Source organism: Melitaea cinxia, chromosome 19 (genome assembly GCF_905220565.1).
Source record: "Melitaea cinxia chromosome 19, ilMelCinx1.1, whole genome shotgun sequence".
NCBI lineage: Eukaryota > Metazoa > Arthropoda > Insecta > Lepidoptera > Nymphalidae > Melitaea > Melitaea cinxia.
Genome location: NC_059412.1, coordinates 14776064 through 14792782, shown reverse-complemented (window position 1 = coordinate 14792782; position 16719 = coordinate 14776064). Strand labels below are relative to the sequence as shown.

Below are 16719 nucleotides of genomic sequence, written 5' to 3'. Positions count from 1 at the left end.
CACCGAAGACGCTGCTGCCCGTCTTTGGCCTGTGTATTTCAAAGCCAGCAGTTGGATGGTTATCCCACTATCGGACGGCTTTTTTAGGTCCCAAGGTAGTAGTGGAACTGTGTTATCCCTTAGTCGCCTCTTACGACACCCACGGGAAGAGAAGGGGTGGCCTTATTCTTTAATGCCGTAACCACACAGCATACGATATATAAGTCACAGGAATTCAGCACCTTAGGTACAGACGACCGTACCTATGTGTTAAATATAATTATTTATTGCTTCTAGCCCATTTATCTCGGTGGAACAGTCTCGATCTGGTAGGAGCATCGTAATAACAATAAATAATCAAAACATTCTAATTATAGTGATGATTCAAATGTACTTTTGTCGCCTATTTGTATAAAAAATTATTTTAATTGCATACGTTATAAATACGTTAACGGTTATTATTATTTTATGTATTTTAGTACTAGTCTCATCTCGAGCTTTTGCCCAAGTTAATTTGGTTGTTTTGTTTTTACCTTAAAAGTTAACCTATGTCACTCAGTGATATCGTAACATTCTACTGGTTAAATAATTTTTAAAATTGGTCAATCAGTCATTATGTATATCCACTACAAAAAAAAAAAAAAAAAACTAATTATCTTTATAAATACAGTAGCTATAGATACACAAGACCCTCAATATATTTGAAGCCGCGCCAAGCTCAAATTCTTCCTTCGATGTTTTGTTGCTTGTTTTCCACGTACTGTGACGTCACATCACACAAAAACGCATTGACGTCGATTGTTCATCAGTGACGCTAATGATACACGTATAACAGGTATTAAATACCATTTAAAATATTGAAAAATAAAAACAGCGTTGCTTTTTCATTTAGATATTTATAAATTTGTTTGCTAGTCAACGAAAAAAAAAACGACTTCAATTACATCGACAAGTAATACTACATAAGTGGACGAAAAAAAAAAAAAAAATTAACAAAAGCACTAGTCGCCACAACTATTCTATATCAAAAGGTTTCTCTCGATTTCTCTGGGAGGCCGTCATCCGATCCTGGTTTCCTTATCATGGTACTACCCTTGGGATATCTCCTTTCCAACAAAAAAGAATCACCAAAATCGGTTCATAAACGACGAAGTTGTCCGTGATCACACATACAAAAAAATACTCTACGTTCGAATTGAAAAACCGCCTCCTTCTTGAAGTCGTCTAAAACAGAAACATTAATTTCAAAACTGTTAAATTTTTGCAATAACTTATTTACATATAAATATTAAATAGAGATACTTAAAAATTGAAAATATTAAATTTATATACAGTTGGAGGACAACAGCTTGCTAAGCATACATAGGTATATAATATCATCATGACAAAGTCACAAATGTAAATAACTGGCTTAACCCGCACACAATCAGGAGATACATTGTTTGTATGTCTGTAATACTACCGGCTTCGCTACCTCGTGGTATAGCCTGTCCTTCCCCCACATGACTGCAATCAACAAGAATCCTCATACAAAGGATGATAAGTTTTTAACTAGCAATTAACTATGGATTTATATATGGATATATTGTGCTGTGTGGCTACGGCACTAAAGAATTTAGCCACCCCCTCTCTTCCCGTGGGTGTCGTAAGAGGCGACTAAGGGATAACAAGGTTCCACAACCACCTTGGAACTTAAGAAGCCGACCGATGGCGGGATAACCATCCAACTGCTGGCTTTGAAATACACAGGCCGAAGACGGGCAGCAGCGTCTTCGGTGCGACAAAGCCAGTACTGCGGTCACCAACCCGCCTGCCCAGCGTGGTGACTATGGGCAAAACACATAAGTTCACGTTATTTTTGGCGTCAACTTGAGGAGGCCTATGTCCAGCAGTGGACTGTATAGGCTGTAATGATAATGATGAATTAACTATGGATATAATAATGGATGGAAATGTAATGGAAATATAACTATGGATAACTCAAAACTACTCATCGGCAATTAAAAATAATCAACTAATAGTAAATTCTGACGAATGTGATCCACGCGAATATTTATAGGTACTATTACGTGTTGCGACTATTTCGTCAAAGTTACAATGGGACTGACGTGTTTGTGTAGTACAAAAGTCCCTAAATTTAATAAAAGAATTAAAGAAATTATATATAAAGATATAAATATACCCAATTATATTATAATTCAGTTTTTAATTGTCTTATTATTATCATATTTACTGTTTAATTAATGTACGTTATAATTTAAATAAAATTAAATGTTTTTAATCTGTAATTAATATAACTTCTGTTGTCAATCTTAATAAATAAATAAACAAAGGAATGTAGGTAATTTTTTTTTACATATTTACACTTTACAACTTAAGAACTAAATATTTACAGGTAGCTATCATACAAATTATGTCCGCGTGGAATGGTGACAAGAATGCTGGCAGCATTTTTCCGTTGAATCGCTATGCCGATTCTCTGGGCAAAAAATGCACCAGCCCTCTTGTCACCAATGGAGACAATAAGACGAGAAGTTATTGTAATTAATCAATTATTTTGGGGCCATCTATAAATTACGTCACAAGAATTTCATGATTTTTGGACCCCTCCTCCGTTCTTGTCACAGATGGTCACATTTATGGGACCCCTTGCAACGACTTATTATAAATAAATTGACATCAATCGGATATTATGAAAACACTATTTCAAGTACCTGTTTATTTGTTCCTTTGAAACTTCTTATTTGTAATTTCTTGCTGTAACATGCATCAAAACTTCCGCCTGTGATATCCCACTGCTGGGCATAGGCCTCTTTCCCCATATGTAGGAGAAGGATCAGAGCTTAATCCACCACCAATGCGGGTTGGCATGGTATCGTTACTCATAGTATGGTATTCCCTACTATGAGTAACGATCGCTATCAGGCGTACATGATAACAACCGGGACCGCTGTTATAACATGATTTGTGTAAATCTATAATATATTAATAAAAATGAATTGTCGAAATGTATATTCGCGCATAACTTCCAGAACTACCTTAGGCGCACTGCACACACATTTTTTCGTAGGTAGTAAGTTAGGCTGATCCGTCACGCTCTGAGCTGAAGGCTCGATCGGGTGAACTCGGGACCGCCGAGTGTACCCGAGCGAGAAAGATACAGACAGCTGCTCGTCGCTGTTGTGTCGCTGTGTTTAGTATATTCAATTAATCTATTGTAATGGGCAACATTATGTGACGTTGGGCGTAGAAGAGTAAGACGGAAGAGAGGCGGGAGGGGTGGAGAGGAGAGACAAGGTGTGGTGAGGAGAGGAAAGTCGAGTAGCTGTTCATTCCTTTTGGCGAGAGCGAGCTGATCAGACAAGAAACTATTTCCTACTTAGAATTAAAATTGTAAATTTAACTAAGAAATAAATCAAGTTAATTGTCAGTACGTTTTATTTTTAACTACTCAAAATACCGGCGTTACACTATATATATAAATAAAAATTAAAGTTGTTAAGCGCATAACTCGAGAATGTCTCGAGCAATTCGGCTATTTTTTTTGTATGTTCCTTAAGGCCCACGGAAGGTTTAAATACAAAAAAAAAAGAATACAATTAACTTTTGACAGACCGGAGTCTGTCCGGGTAAATAGTACTTAATAATTATCATTATTAATTTAATAGTTATTATATTATAAATTGACTGCGATTGCCACTAAAGTTTTCACTTTTGCTGCGCGGTCTTCATCACACACATTTTTTTTCTCATGATACCGTTTATATGAAAAAAAAAAAATTAAAAAAATTACGATAAAATTAGCTGTTTCTCTTGTGAGCTCAACTTATGCGTTAATTACACAGCCTCAAAATAACTGCCTTACCTTCACCTTTACTTACTTTTGACCAGAACCATCTAAAGGTGCATTTTGATGCGCTGGTTCCGAATTTGTAGTCCTTTGTGTATCTGTAATTGGTTTCGTAGATATTTATATGTTTATTCTAATTAAGTATTCACACTGTAAATTCGCCTAATAAAAAAATAAATAATGTTAATATTTATAAAATGCACTATATTTATATATTTATTTTATTTATTTATTGATTTATTAGGGATGGTACACAGTAAAATTTATAAAAGAAACAAAATGAAATATAATCATCAAGAACAATTACGACCATCCGTTTAAAATTAAATTAACAAACGTGTACACTAAAGGAAAAACAACAAAACAAACATTACCCTAAAACCGAACAACAACAAAGAAAAAAAAACTTATTTTCATATTAAACTAATGAATACCCTTGGGACGTTTAAATTACAAACAATTAACGGTTTATTTCGAATGTAATATAACATAAATAAAAATGATAATAATAACAGTAAAGAATATATAAATATTAATGAATCATATACTAATAATATATATATTAGTTGTCATTTTGATTGTTTATACTAAATTATCCATGTTTTTGTGTATAGTGATGGTGTCGTGACAACATCGACATGGCGGCGGGCCTGCAGCTTCGCCTGCTCCTGTGGAAGGACTACCTCATACGAAAGAGAAATCCGGTCAGTGCAGTAATAAATAAATATTTTCCTAATATACGATAATGTCACCTATAAAGGTAAAAAGCAAACGTATGTTTTGCCTGATGGTAAGTGAAAACCGTAGCTTATGGATCACAGGAACACATCATTACTTGAAAGCATAATCATTTAGCTCTTTTTTTTCTGTAATGTTGGGAGGGACACTTGCCCACTCGGGCTGCACCAAATTTTGTGTAAGATGTTTCCTACCTTAATAAATATATATCTTTAACTTACACACACAGTCATATATAAATAGTACATATATAAGTATTACACTCAGATTTAGAGCAGGAATCGACCTCAACGCTCTGAGAGCAGAAAGCAATATATACAACCGCGTCAACTGACTACTCTTATATTTACGTGACGTATGTCTGTATTATTTATTCATCATTCATCATTTCAGCCTATCACAGTCCACGGCTGGACATAGGCTTCCAAAAGTTCACGCCAAAAATAGCGTGAACTGATGTCTTTTACCCACATTATTTATTAATTTATATTATTACCAAAAGGTCTGTGTTTATGAAACTATATTAGAGACATTTTAATATATACAAATAAATAAAATAGTAGTGTCTGTTTGTAATATTAAAATAACCGCTTTTTACTAAATGCACGGTACATATAAGTACCAAAATAACATTTTTTACAATTTTTGTCTGTCTGCTTGTTCGGGCTAATCTCTGAAAGGGCTGGGCCGATTTTGACCGGACTTCTACTAGCAGATAGCTGATGTAATAAGGAGTATCTTAGGCTACTTTTACTTTTTTTTTTGGAACTGAGAACTGAAATTTTTTTTTTAATTCCACGCAAACGAAGTCGCGGGCACAGTCAGTAATAAATAAATACATAAAGATCGTAAAATATTTGTCACTGATCCACAATTTAAATACCAGAATACAGTCAGTTCATAATGATACCTAGTAGCATTAACATGAAAATGCATCGTTTTCTTGTAGTGTATTAACACTATATTAACATATTAAGTAGTCATAAAATTGAAGTGTTGTGTCAGTAATTTGTAACAACGTTTGTGAAACCAGCTGTGCCCGCGACTTCGTGACTTGACACGCGTCCGCTTGGTATTTACCAAAAAAGTTATTATTCAATTCGTAGAGCTATAAAATAAAAAATTTCTAAAATTGACGTAGTCTCAGTTACTCCTTATTACAAAGCTATCTGCCAGTAAAAATCTTGCCAAAATCGGTCCAGCTGTTTCAGAGATTAGCCGAAACGAACATACAGACAACAAAGATTGTAAAAAATGTTATTTTGGTATATGTACCGTGTATACATCCACGTGCATTTAGTAAAAGCGGTTATTGCAATATTACAAACATACACTCCAATTTTATTTATCTGTATAGATGATTGACGTGAATCATAGGTTAAGATTATTACAACTTGCCATGACTTAAAGACATTGAAATAATCATAGTAGATATTTTATATCACCTGTTTATGTATATAATATATGAGTGAACAGAATGAAAGGTCATTCATACATTAGCTGATTAATCACAATATCTCGAAAAACTACTCGATCTCATCATCATCATCATCATCAGTTCAGCCTATCGTAGTCCACTGTTGGACATAGGCCTCCACAAGTTTGTGCCAAAAATGGCGTGAACTCATGTGTTTTGCCCATAGTCACCACGCTGGGCAGGCGGGTTAATGACCGCAGGACCAGTCCAGCAGTGGACTGCAATAGGCTGAAACGATGACGATGATGATGATATTCCCTTCAATATTTTTAATTTTTATAAAAATGTGTTTAAATTGAAAGGCTGCCTTTTTAACGTGTAGCACGTATCAGGCCTCCTGTTATTAATAGAAAACAATTGGGCAATGATGATGATTTTGAAATGATGTTTTCAGATAACACTAGCAGGGACGCTATGGGCGACATTTGTTATGCTCACCCTCTACGTGGTCAGGATCAATGTAGACAACGTCGATTATTCAACATGTAAGTGTTATAATTATAAAATCTATATGTATATATTTTTACACTATAAAAATGGCACGGCTTATAGCCACCTGCAAACACCAGGAACATTACAGGTGTGTTGTCACCCCTATTCCTGACCCTCCCCCAGAACTCTGGCTATCTTATTCACCACAGGAACACAACAATTCTTGCGAGTATTTAGCTGTGACTCTCTGTGAACTTGAGGTACTTCCCCGTCGGGCTGATCAAAAATTTTGGGTCAGACATTTCCCGCTGTGCTCTAGCGTGCTTAGCAGTGTAATGCATGCTGAATCAATAAAAAAATATTAACTTTTTATGTCATTGCCAGGTCAGTTCGCGGCGCGCGCGTTGCCAAGCGCGGGTGTACTTAATTTCCTGCAGTCATTCATATGTAACGTCAACAATGAGTGCTCCGTTATGGACGAGTTTGAAGAGATACCCACCTATGAGAAATCAAAGTAAGATATTTAAATTTTATAATATTTAATATTATTTTTTAGTAGGTATATTACTATTTATGTAATACATTGTACATTTTTTTACAACTGGTTGACAAACAAGTGTACGACTCACCTGATGGTAAGCGATTACCGTAGCTTATAAACGCCTGCAACACCAAAAGCATCGTAAACGCATTGCCAACCCTTTTTTTTTACGTGGGGAAAATCCATCATGATACCCTCCAGCGCGAGGGCGCCAGATGCTTATGTCAGACTCCTACTGACTAAAAACCACCACGTGTTAGCAGTCATCCGCCTGGTTGGGGCGAGAGGGGTCGCGCTAGCATTCGCCACCTTCGCATTGCCAACCCTACCCCAATCCCCCCAGGAGCTCTGGTCACCTTACTTACCAACAGGAACACAACACTGCTTGAAAACAGCATTATTTAGCTGTGATCTTCTGTAAGGTCGAGGTACTACCCCAGTCGGGCTGCTCCATATTTTGAGCAGGCAATTACCTGCTGTGCCCCACCTCCGTTAGGTTAGGTATCTGATACGTAGTAGCTTACTAACTTACCACTTTATTGTGTTTTTTTATGAATATTTTTCTCTATTGGTTCTCTAGGGGTTGTTTGTTTACATGTTGGTCCTTTTTTTAGTTACAATATTGTTATTTTCGTCATTTAACTTAAAATGTGCAATAAAGTTTCAAATAAATTAAGTTAATACCATTTATCTCACTTGCGTTTGTTAATTTTTTTCGTCTACATTGTACGTTGTTACTATGTTACTACGTTGTATTACTTGTCGATGTAAATGATGTCAGTTTTTTTCGTTTGCTAGCAAACACAATTTTTTTGAAGTCAGTTACAACATATAAATGAGCACAAATTCTATTATGTATAAGAATGGGTACAGATAACGAAAAAGTGATCGGTCAGAACATTTTGAATATATTTAATTTGAGAGCAGATATAGTTTTACATTATTTAAAAAAAATAGGGTGTGTGCTAAGACCGCACGGCAGAAGTGAAAACTACATCGGCAATTGCTACTAAGCAATAAGTCCCGATTTCACCCGATCGAGCCTTTCACCGTTCAGCAACGAAGAGCAGCTGTCTGTATCTTTCTCGCTCGTTTACACTCGGCGGTCCCGAGTTCACCCGATCGAGCCTTTCATATCAGAACGTGACGGATCAGCCTAACTTACTACCTACGAAAAAATGTGTGTGTGATGCGCCAAAATAAGTTTTCACTTCAAAAACACCAACTTTTTCTAATAAAGCTAAATATGTTATCCTAAAGGTTCACTCAGCTACATCGCCAGATATCTCCACTACTCAACAACGCGAGCATTGTCGACACAGCATCAGCTGTGCCTGATGCTATAAAGTTACTCGCGACTCTGTCTGACATTGCGGACAATCCGGTGTTCATCAATATTACCAGTAAGTTTTTAAAGGAGTACAATCTATATAGTAGATATCCAGCTTATTTTCAACGTATTTTTTTAAAATTATCTGTCAAAATTATACTAAATTTAGTTATTTTGAAATCTATTTATTTTTACTGCTGCTGTTAGAAAAGATTTTATTTAATTTCAACAGTAAATAAATTTCTATTTTCAAGTATTTACCTTATTCTTGCGATATCTAAATTTGTATATTTGTCATCAAAATAAAATGAAAAAATATATATAAGAAAACAGAATATTAATTTCTTTAAACGAAAAATCTTTTGTCTTATTATCTAATGTTCTGGTAACATAATTATTTATTTATCGATTTTATTTAATTTGAAGTAATTAAAATAAATAAACATAATCCCAACCTAAGCAAAATATTTTCAATGTTACTGTATTTCAGAATATGGATTACGTGTACGTGACATATTCAGAAACCCAAAGAGAGTGAAGCGATTCATTTCAAAAGAGTTAAACGTTTCTGAAGAGGTCTCTGAAAGCATTATTCAATCAGAAATAGGATTTAAAGGGGTAAGGATAAAAAAAATCTATTTCTTGATTTGTATTCTTCAGGTATTACTTTATTTGTGAACATTAAATCGTCTGTATCACACTTGTAATCATTTTAAGTTTGTGACATCCTGTGAGTCATAGTTTAATATTTTATAGCCTACCTACGTTCCTAATAAAACGACAATTTTCTTTTAAAAATTATAATATAAATAAGGTTTAAAATAAATGTCTGGAAAGAGACTACACTTAATATTTAAATAATTATGCGCTAAATAATTTAGTCTAAAGACCACAAGGAAATAAAGATAGGTATATAATCTATAGTAATAAATGTAGAGCCGGTTTTATGTTCGCTTGTACAGCTAACACTGAGACAGATATGTGGGAGCACTTTGGTGTTAGGCTGCTCAGTATAGCGTCACTTCCTCATACACCATGGTTTACAAGCATTAAAATTAATAGAAATAACCATATTGTGGATCTCTGGCTCTGATCTGATTCCCCTAAATGGCTTAGCTTAACATATTTAGTTGGCAAGTTTCCAACTCAAAATGTTCAGAATGTCATTGAAGACGCATACCATGTTGTTACTGAATGTGTTCGAGTAGAGTCAGAAAGGCTTTTTTAAAATAATATTAATTTTTAAACATTTTGTAATTTCATATCAATTTGTTCGATTTGGGTCTGTATAAAGTAATTTTGAGCAATACAGTCTATAATGGTGTATAATTTGTATAAACTAATGTTTAAGCGGCGATAATATTAACATAGCATCTTCGGTGTGACAAAGCCAGTACTGCGGTCACCAACCCGCCTGCCCAGCGTGGTGACTATGGGCAACACACATGAGCTCACGTTATTTTTGGCGTAAACTTGTGGAGGCCTATGTCCAGCAGTGGACTGTATAGGCTGTAATGATGAATATTAATATAAGCCCAAGTTCAATGTATAAATAAACCTTCTATAAATAAAATATCCACCATCCCGCAGTGGAGCAGCGTGGTGGATTAAGCTCCAATCCTTCTCCTTCATGGAGAAAGAGGCAACAGTGGAATGTTACAGAGTTACAAACTAAATGCGTGCGAATGCAAATTAATAGAGATAAAAAAGTATAAATACTCAAGTGGCATTTAAATGTCTTTGTGACATTAAAGAACTGTGAGATCTTGATGCATTAAAATAAAATATGTCACGTGAGATGCAGATTCATAGAAGTTGCCATTATTTTTCATTTATTTTTGTTTTGTTTTAGAAACATATGTTTTTTTAATGATAAAATGCGACTGGGGTAGTACCTCGATCTTATAGAAGATCACAGCAAAATAATACTGTTTTCAAGCAGTATTGTGTTCCTGTTGGTGAGTAAGGTGACCAGAGCTCCCGGGGGGGTTGGGGATTGGTCGGCAACGCGCTTGCGATGCTTCTAGTGTTGCAGGCGTCAATAAGCTACGGTAATCGTTACCATCAGGTGAGCCGTACGCTTGTTTGTCAACCTAGTGACATAAAAAAAAATTATGACATTCAATTTTTATTGTTATTGTTTATTGTTTTTATATTTTGTTTATTGAGTAGCCATACATAATTTATTTTATTAAGGCTCAATTGGAACCTTTTTGTAGAGAACCCTTTGTATCCTATCTTAAAGTAACTATTTTAATATCCTTTTCAGATATTTCAAGGAAGTCTAGAAAGGTGCAATGCGGATTTTATAAAAGAGACGATAAAGATTGAAAATATTGAACATTTGAATACATTTGTGGACAAATTATGTAAAATTGAAGATCAAGCTGTATCGAATTTGATAAAAGGCTTGCTTTTAGAAATTGATTTTGGCAAATATATTTCAATGGTATGTATATGTCGTATTGGCGTCCTTTTTAACCGTATAATATACATATATATATTATGTATGCTCGGGGATAACTTTGTCGTTTATAAACAGATTTTGATAATTCTTTTTCTTTGTTGGAAAGGAGATATCCTAAGTGTGGTACTAAGGAAACCAGGATCTGATGATGGGAAACCCTCGAAAATCCGCATAACTTTTTACTGGGTGTACCGATTTTAATGATTTTTAATTTAATCGAAAGCCGATGTTTATCATGTGGTCACATTTAAATTTCATCGAGATCTGATTACAACTTTTGAAGTAATCTTTGATAATGCGTTTTTACTTGACTATTTTTTCGTCTACCTACGTTGTATTACTTGTCAATGTAATTGAAGTCGATTTTTTTTTCGTTTGCCTGCAAACACAATTATACAACATCGTGTAATACACAAATTCGACACACACACACAATTTTATTACGGCTAAAAAGATATCTCAAAGAAGTCAGTTGTAAAATTCTACTTCAACAAATTCGCACATTAGTTGAAATATTTAAGCAAAGTAAATACTTAAACTATTTTTATCAGCTTTCTTGAAAACTTCGTCTACCTCATTTGAAACCTTTTTGTAGTCAAAAGCTAGTCTACAAGGACGAACATAATTTTTTCTCAATGTAAGTGATACATGTCTTCTTTAGATTGAAAGTCTTCATCTAATATTCTTTAGGTAGGTGAAATGTACACAAAACTATCAGGTGATGACAGAATAACGAGAATAGGAAACATGCTGGTAGCTGTGCTGAGAATGACATCATTGGAAACCTTCCTGCCTCCAGAAATCAGTGTTATTTTATATGGTCGACAACCAGACTTCAGTTACGTTAATTTGACTATGTAAGTATTATATAAATGTTTAATTATACAATAATGTTCCTTGATTAACTGTTTTGTCATTATTAGCATCTAAACCTAGGTAATAATAGACAAAAACCATAGCCAGTAGAGCCCTTCATAACCTAAACATTTATTTGGGAGAAATTTTTGAAAATTTTGCTTCAAATAATCAAAATAAAAAATAAAACTTTATACAACTTATACTAAGAATTAATAAAGTTATTTAAAATGTTCACAGGATAACAAAAGTAATGGATTTATTTCAACCGACTATTGGAGTTACTGAATCGTACAAAACACTAAGAAGTGTCGTTGACACAGCAGTCCTTGTTATCAAATACTTAAGCAACTTTATAACAAAAATCAAAGACTCAGACAAAGAAGTAACTGATTTAGCTTTTTCCAATGTTGATAAAGCATTGAAAACTAATAATGGATTTATAAAACTTTTACATATATTTGATAATGTTTCTGATGTCGTCACTGAGAACAACGAAACAAATACAAACGTATTTAATGTGTAAGTATTAAGAAAGCGTCTAAATTTTACTACACTCTTTCATTTAATCATAATCATTTATAAATTGGCAATACATAAAGCATATCATGGTAGTATACATTTTTAACCAACTTCAAAAAAGGAGGAGGTTACTCAATTCGACCGTATATATATTTTTTTATGCATGTTCGGGGATAACTCCGTCGTTTATGAACCGATTTTGATAATTCTTTTTTGTTGGAAAGGAGATATCCATAGTTTGGTACCATGATAAGAAAACCACGATTTTGATGATTTTTTATTTAATCAAAAGCCGATGTTTATCATGTGGTCACATTTAAATTTCATCGAGATCTGATAACAACTTTTGGAGTAATCTTTGATAATACGTATTTACTTGACTATTTTTTCTTCTACCTACGTTTTATTACTTGTCGATATAACTGTAGTCGGTTTTTCTTCGTTTGCCTGCAAACACAATTATATCTTACAATGTATCTTTCCATTTCTGGTCTTTAAGTAAAACTACAAACATAAACCTTTCTATATAATGAGTTCATACATTATCATTTGTGTCAGTTTAATATTTCACAATGTTAACTTTTAAAGCATCCCTGTAAACAAGCTATCAATTTACTTATAAATGATGTCTTAAAATAGACACACTGGGATTTTTTATCGATCAACCTTCATGGTGCTACGTAACGATGAATTCCATTATCAACAATCAATGATATTAAAATCAACAAATAACAACTTATAAAGAGGATATAAAACCTCAGCCTTGTATAAACATACAAAATTGTCAGTATCCAGGTGACGTGCCTGTGATAAAACTACTTATTGGCAAGTTTTAACTGAGGTAGGGCACAGCAGGAATGTCCTGCTCAAAATATGGAGCAGCCAGACTGGGGTAGTACCTCGACCTTACGGAAGATCACAGCAAAATAATACTGCTTTCAAGCAGTATTGTGTTCCTGTTGGTAAGGTGACCAGAGCTACTGGGGATTGGAGATTGGGTCGGCAACGCGCTTGCGATGGTTCTGGTGTTGCAGGCGTCTATAAGCTACGGTAATCGCTTACCACCAGGTGAGCCGTACGCTTGTTTGCCGACCTAGTGATATAAAAAAAATTTTTAGAACCCCCTCAGAATATATGATCGCGATTACATATTATTATTATGTCCATTTGAAGAAATTAAAATCTGTGCTATCGTGATAGTTGTTTGGATATTATGTTAGAAAAAAATACTGAGTATGTAAATTAATGTATGTACAGAAATTATGACAATCTAAGTTGCATTTAGCGATATATTTTTATTTATCTAGATTTTCTTACAGTTTCTCAGGCATCACAAACTTTATTTTAAAATGGCTACCTGATAATCACAAACACGATGTCCTGTTTTACTCTTCACTCCTCGCCAAGCTAATAGAGAGTGGTGAGAGAATAGTCGACATCAACATGCATATAGAACAGATGGCCCGTAATGTTACCTTGCGGCATCCCCAAGGAATCAAAACTTTACTAGTATTGTCACCGGAAATAATTAAAAAAGGATTAGAAGCTTTGACTGATGCTGAAAGAACACAGGTACAAATATATTATTTATCTATATATAAAAATACTTTTATAATTTCTAACTCTTTAACTTATATAAAAATTATAAGATTGATAATCTAAATAAATAGTGGATCGACAATATATTGCAGTATTGATTTCAGTAATATGTCTTGTAATTTTTAATATTAAATACGTTATCATATTTAAGATACACATTTTATATTTCCTACTCTATTTCACTATATAAATATTTGATTACATTACTCAGACATTTTATTCTTTTTTTTTACTTTAATGGATGTAAATTTATATTTATTCTCAAGGTCAGTGACTTCATACACAAAAGTATATATTATCAAGTTGACTATTTACTGCTGTTTATTAAATTTTTAGAAAATCCAAATGCATATTTTAGTAATAAATTCAAATTTCAACTAAAATTCACAAAGAGTCGGATTCCTTCTCAAAATTGACTTGACTGTAGTAACTTTAAATTCTTCAATTTTTTTTATTAGATTATTACGTCAAAGATAAATGATCCCGGGCAGATGTTCTGTGACGTAAATCGTCTAAAAAATTTCTTCTTAATATCACAAGAAGAAGCCACAGAGTTTAAAAGTCAGCTTTGTACGGACGCCTGGAAAAATTATGTCAAAGATCTTCTAACCGCCTTTGGTATCTATGAAGTTAAGAACAATGTGAGTACTTTTATTCCTTTCATATTGTTGCGTGAAACTTCTTCTGAATCGTTGTGATTTGAAACTCGATAAACGAAAAGCGTCACGATAGAGAACACACAATAATACACATAAAGGTAAAGAAAATAATGAGGTAGGTTACATTATTGCTCAAAAAGCATAGGCGACGCGTTGCATGACACTTACGACCTTTTTCACGAGACCGTCATCTTCAATAGAACAAATCACAACGGTTTACCTTCTTACGACTTTTCAGATGTGTTACTTCTGCCGTGTGTCAATTGCACACACACACACACACACACACACACACTTTTGTCTTAAATTAGCTGACCAGACAGACTTAATTTGCCTTTTATAAAGCACTTGAAGTTAAAATAAATATAACGCTATATTTATTTTTCAAATTTTCTACCTATTTTCTTAGTTTTTTTTATATGCTGTAAGACATACGACTAGTAGAAATCTTTAAAAAAAGGCTATTCCGAATTTATCCAGCCATTTTACAGTTTAGATTTTTGCAGAGACATATCTTTAAGTACTTTCATTTTTACGAGATTTACCGCGACAACTTAAGACTACCAATTTTCAGCGACGTTGCAGGCGTTATGATTATGTTGTCGTGTCGTCTTTTAAAATAAAAGTGTTAAATGCTTGCCATAAAAGCTTAAAAACAAAACATATCCTTCTCTCTATCTATCTAAATGTATATTTTAGATAAACAGCATGGCATCCCTTTTTGTTCTGGAAACGTTGGGCAAGGACATAAGCAGTGAACTGTACAGTATAGACAAAGATTTCGAAATCCTGAAAAATTTTACAGAAAGTATTAAAAAAATGGAACAGGAAGAGAAAGAAACAGTTGACTGGTCCATAGTGTTTAACGTTCCAGAAGATTCGAAGTTTTTGCAAATTTTCAGAAACAAGACATACCTGGGTAAACATATGCTGTGAGTTAAGTTTAAGAATCTTTTAACCCAACATAAGTCGCTTCAGCCTGTAATATCCCACTATTCCCACTACTGGGCATAGGCCTCTTTCCCCATATAGGAGAAGGATCAGAGCTAAATCCACAACGCTGCTCCAATGCGGGTTGGCGGATATATTCCCTACTATGAGTAACAATCGCTATCAGGTGTACATGATAACAACCGGGACCGACGGCTCAACGTGCTCTCCGAGGCACGGTGGGGAGACCCACAAGGATTGCACAACCACCCAGACCACGGCAAATACCTGTATGGCCAATATAAATGTTTGTCATGTGCGGGGATCGAATCCGCAACCGCCAGCGCAACAGATAAAATCCATGGCTGTAACCGTTGCGCCAACGCGGCTAACCTAACCCAACATAAGTTATATTGTAATGTTTAATTTCTTCTTTTTTTTTGGCTAACTATGAAATGTAGTAATAGTTTAGAATTACATCACTTTTTTTATATTTTCAAATTCAATGATTTTAAAATTGATAATTATATAAATATAAAATTGATTGAAACTACGTTACTTGTAAAAAAATTTGATCTATCAAAGTAAGAAGTATTTGTTAAGTAATTAAAACCACATCGTCATTATTTTAAAGTCCACCTCTATGCCGCTTTATTCTTTTTCATGTCCTTTTACTAAAGGTTGTCTGGAAGAGATCGCTCTTTAGCGTTAAGACCGCCTTTTGTAGATTTCTATTTCTTTTGTTACTTTTTCTTACATTTATGTTATATGTATTGTTTCTGGTTGTAAAGTATATTTGTATTTGTATCGTCAACTATAATCTCGCATTATCAAAATTATTAATTAAATATTTGTTATGATTGTAGATAAAAGCAAACGTAATTCATTAATCTATCATACACTTACAGGATAACAATCCACGGCGCTTTAGCCAAAGAGGTGGTAAATCAAAATCCGCTTCTGGAATACAAAATATCTTCATTCTTAAAGAACGTAATCATAATGATAAGAGCAATGAATGAGCAACTGGACGTGGCACCTCGGGATCTACAGAAGAAAGCCAAAGAACTATATCCAGAAGTTGTAAGAACGGTTTTAGCAACAGCATTAGATGAGGACAAGGTAAATATCAGACTAGCTAAATGTTTAAAAATGATTAAATAAAGCCTTTTAAATCCAACAACTCACAACAATCTAGTGAATTCTAACGAACGAAGTTATAGTTTTGTTTGTTCTTCTTCAAATAATTATAAATAAGACATTGAATGAATTAAATTTATCGCTCTATCTTTTAAAACCTTAAAAACTTCTTTTGCCTGCCTGTTAATAATAATTAAAAC

General features: G+C 33.9%; 1 protein-coding gene across 1 annotated transcript in view; it reads left to right on the top strand.

The window, feature by feature from the left end:
- The first annotated feature begins 4467 nt into the window (after positions 1 to 4467).
- LOC123662805 overlaps positions 4468 to 16719 on the top strand; it is a 96224-nt gene continuing 83972 nt past the window's right edge. Inside the window, 12 exon segments of the mRNA XM_045597600.1 lie at positions 4468 to 4533; positions 6439 to 6529; positions 6861 to 6990; positions 8278 to 8420; positions 8838 to 8965; positions 10617 to 10796; positions 11505 to 11671; positions 11910 to 12191; positions 13511 to 13763; positions 14249 to 14431; positions 15149 to 15381; positions 16288 to 16501. Coding sequence (XP_045453556.1) covers positions 4468 to 4533; positions 6439 to 6529; positions 6861 to 6990; positions 8278 to 8420; positions 8838 to 8965; positions 10617 to 10796; positions 11505 to 11671; positions 11910 to 12191; positions 13511 to 13763; positions 14249 to 14431; positions 15149 to 15381; positions 16288 to 16501 — 2070 coding nt within the window.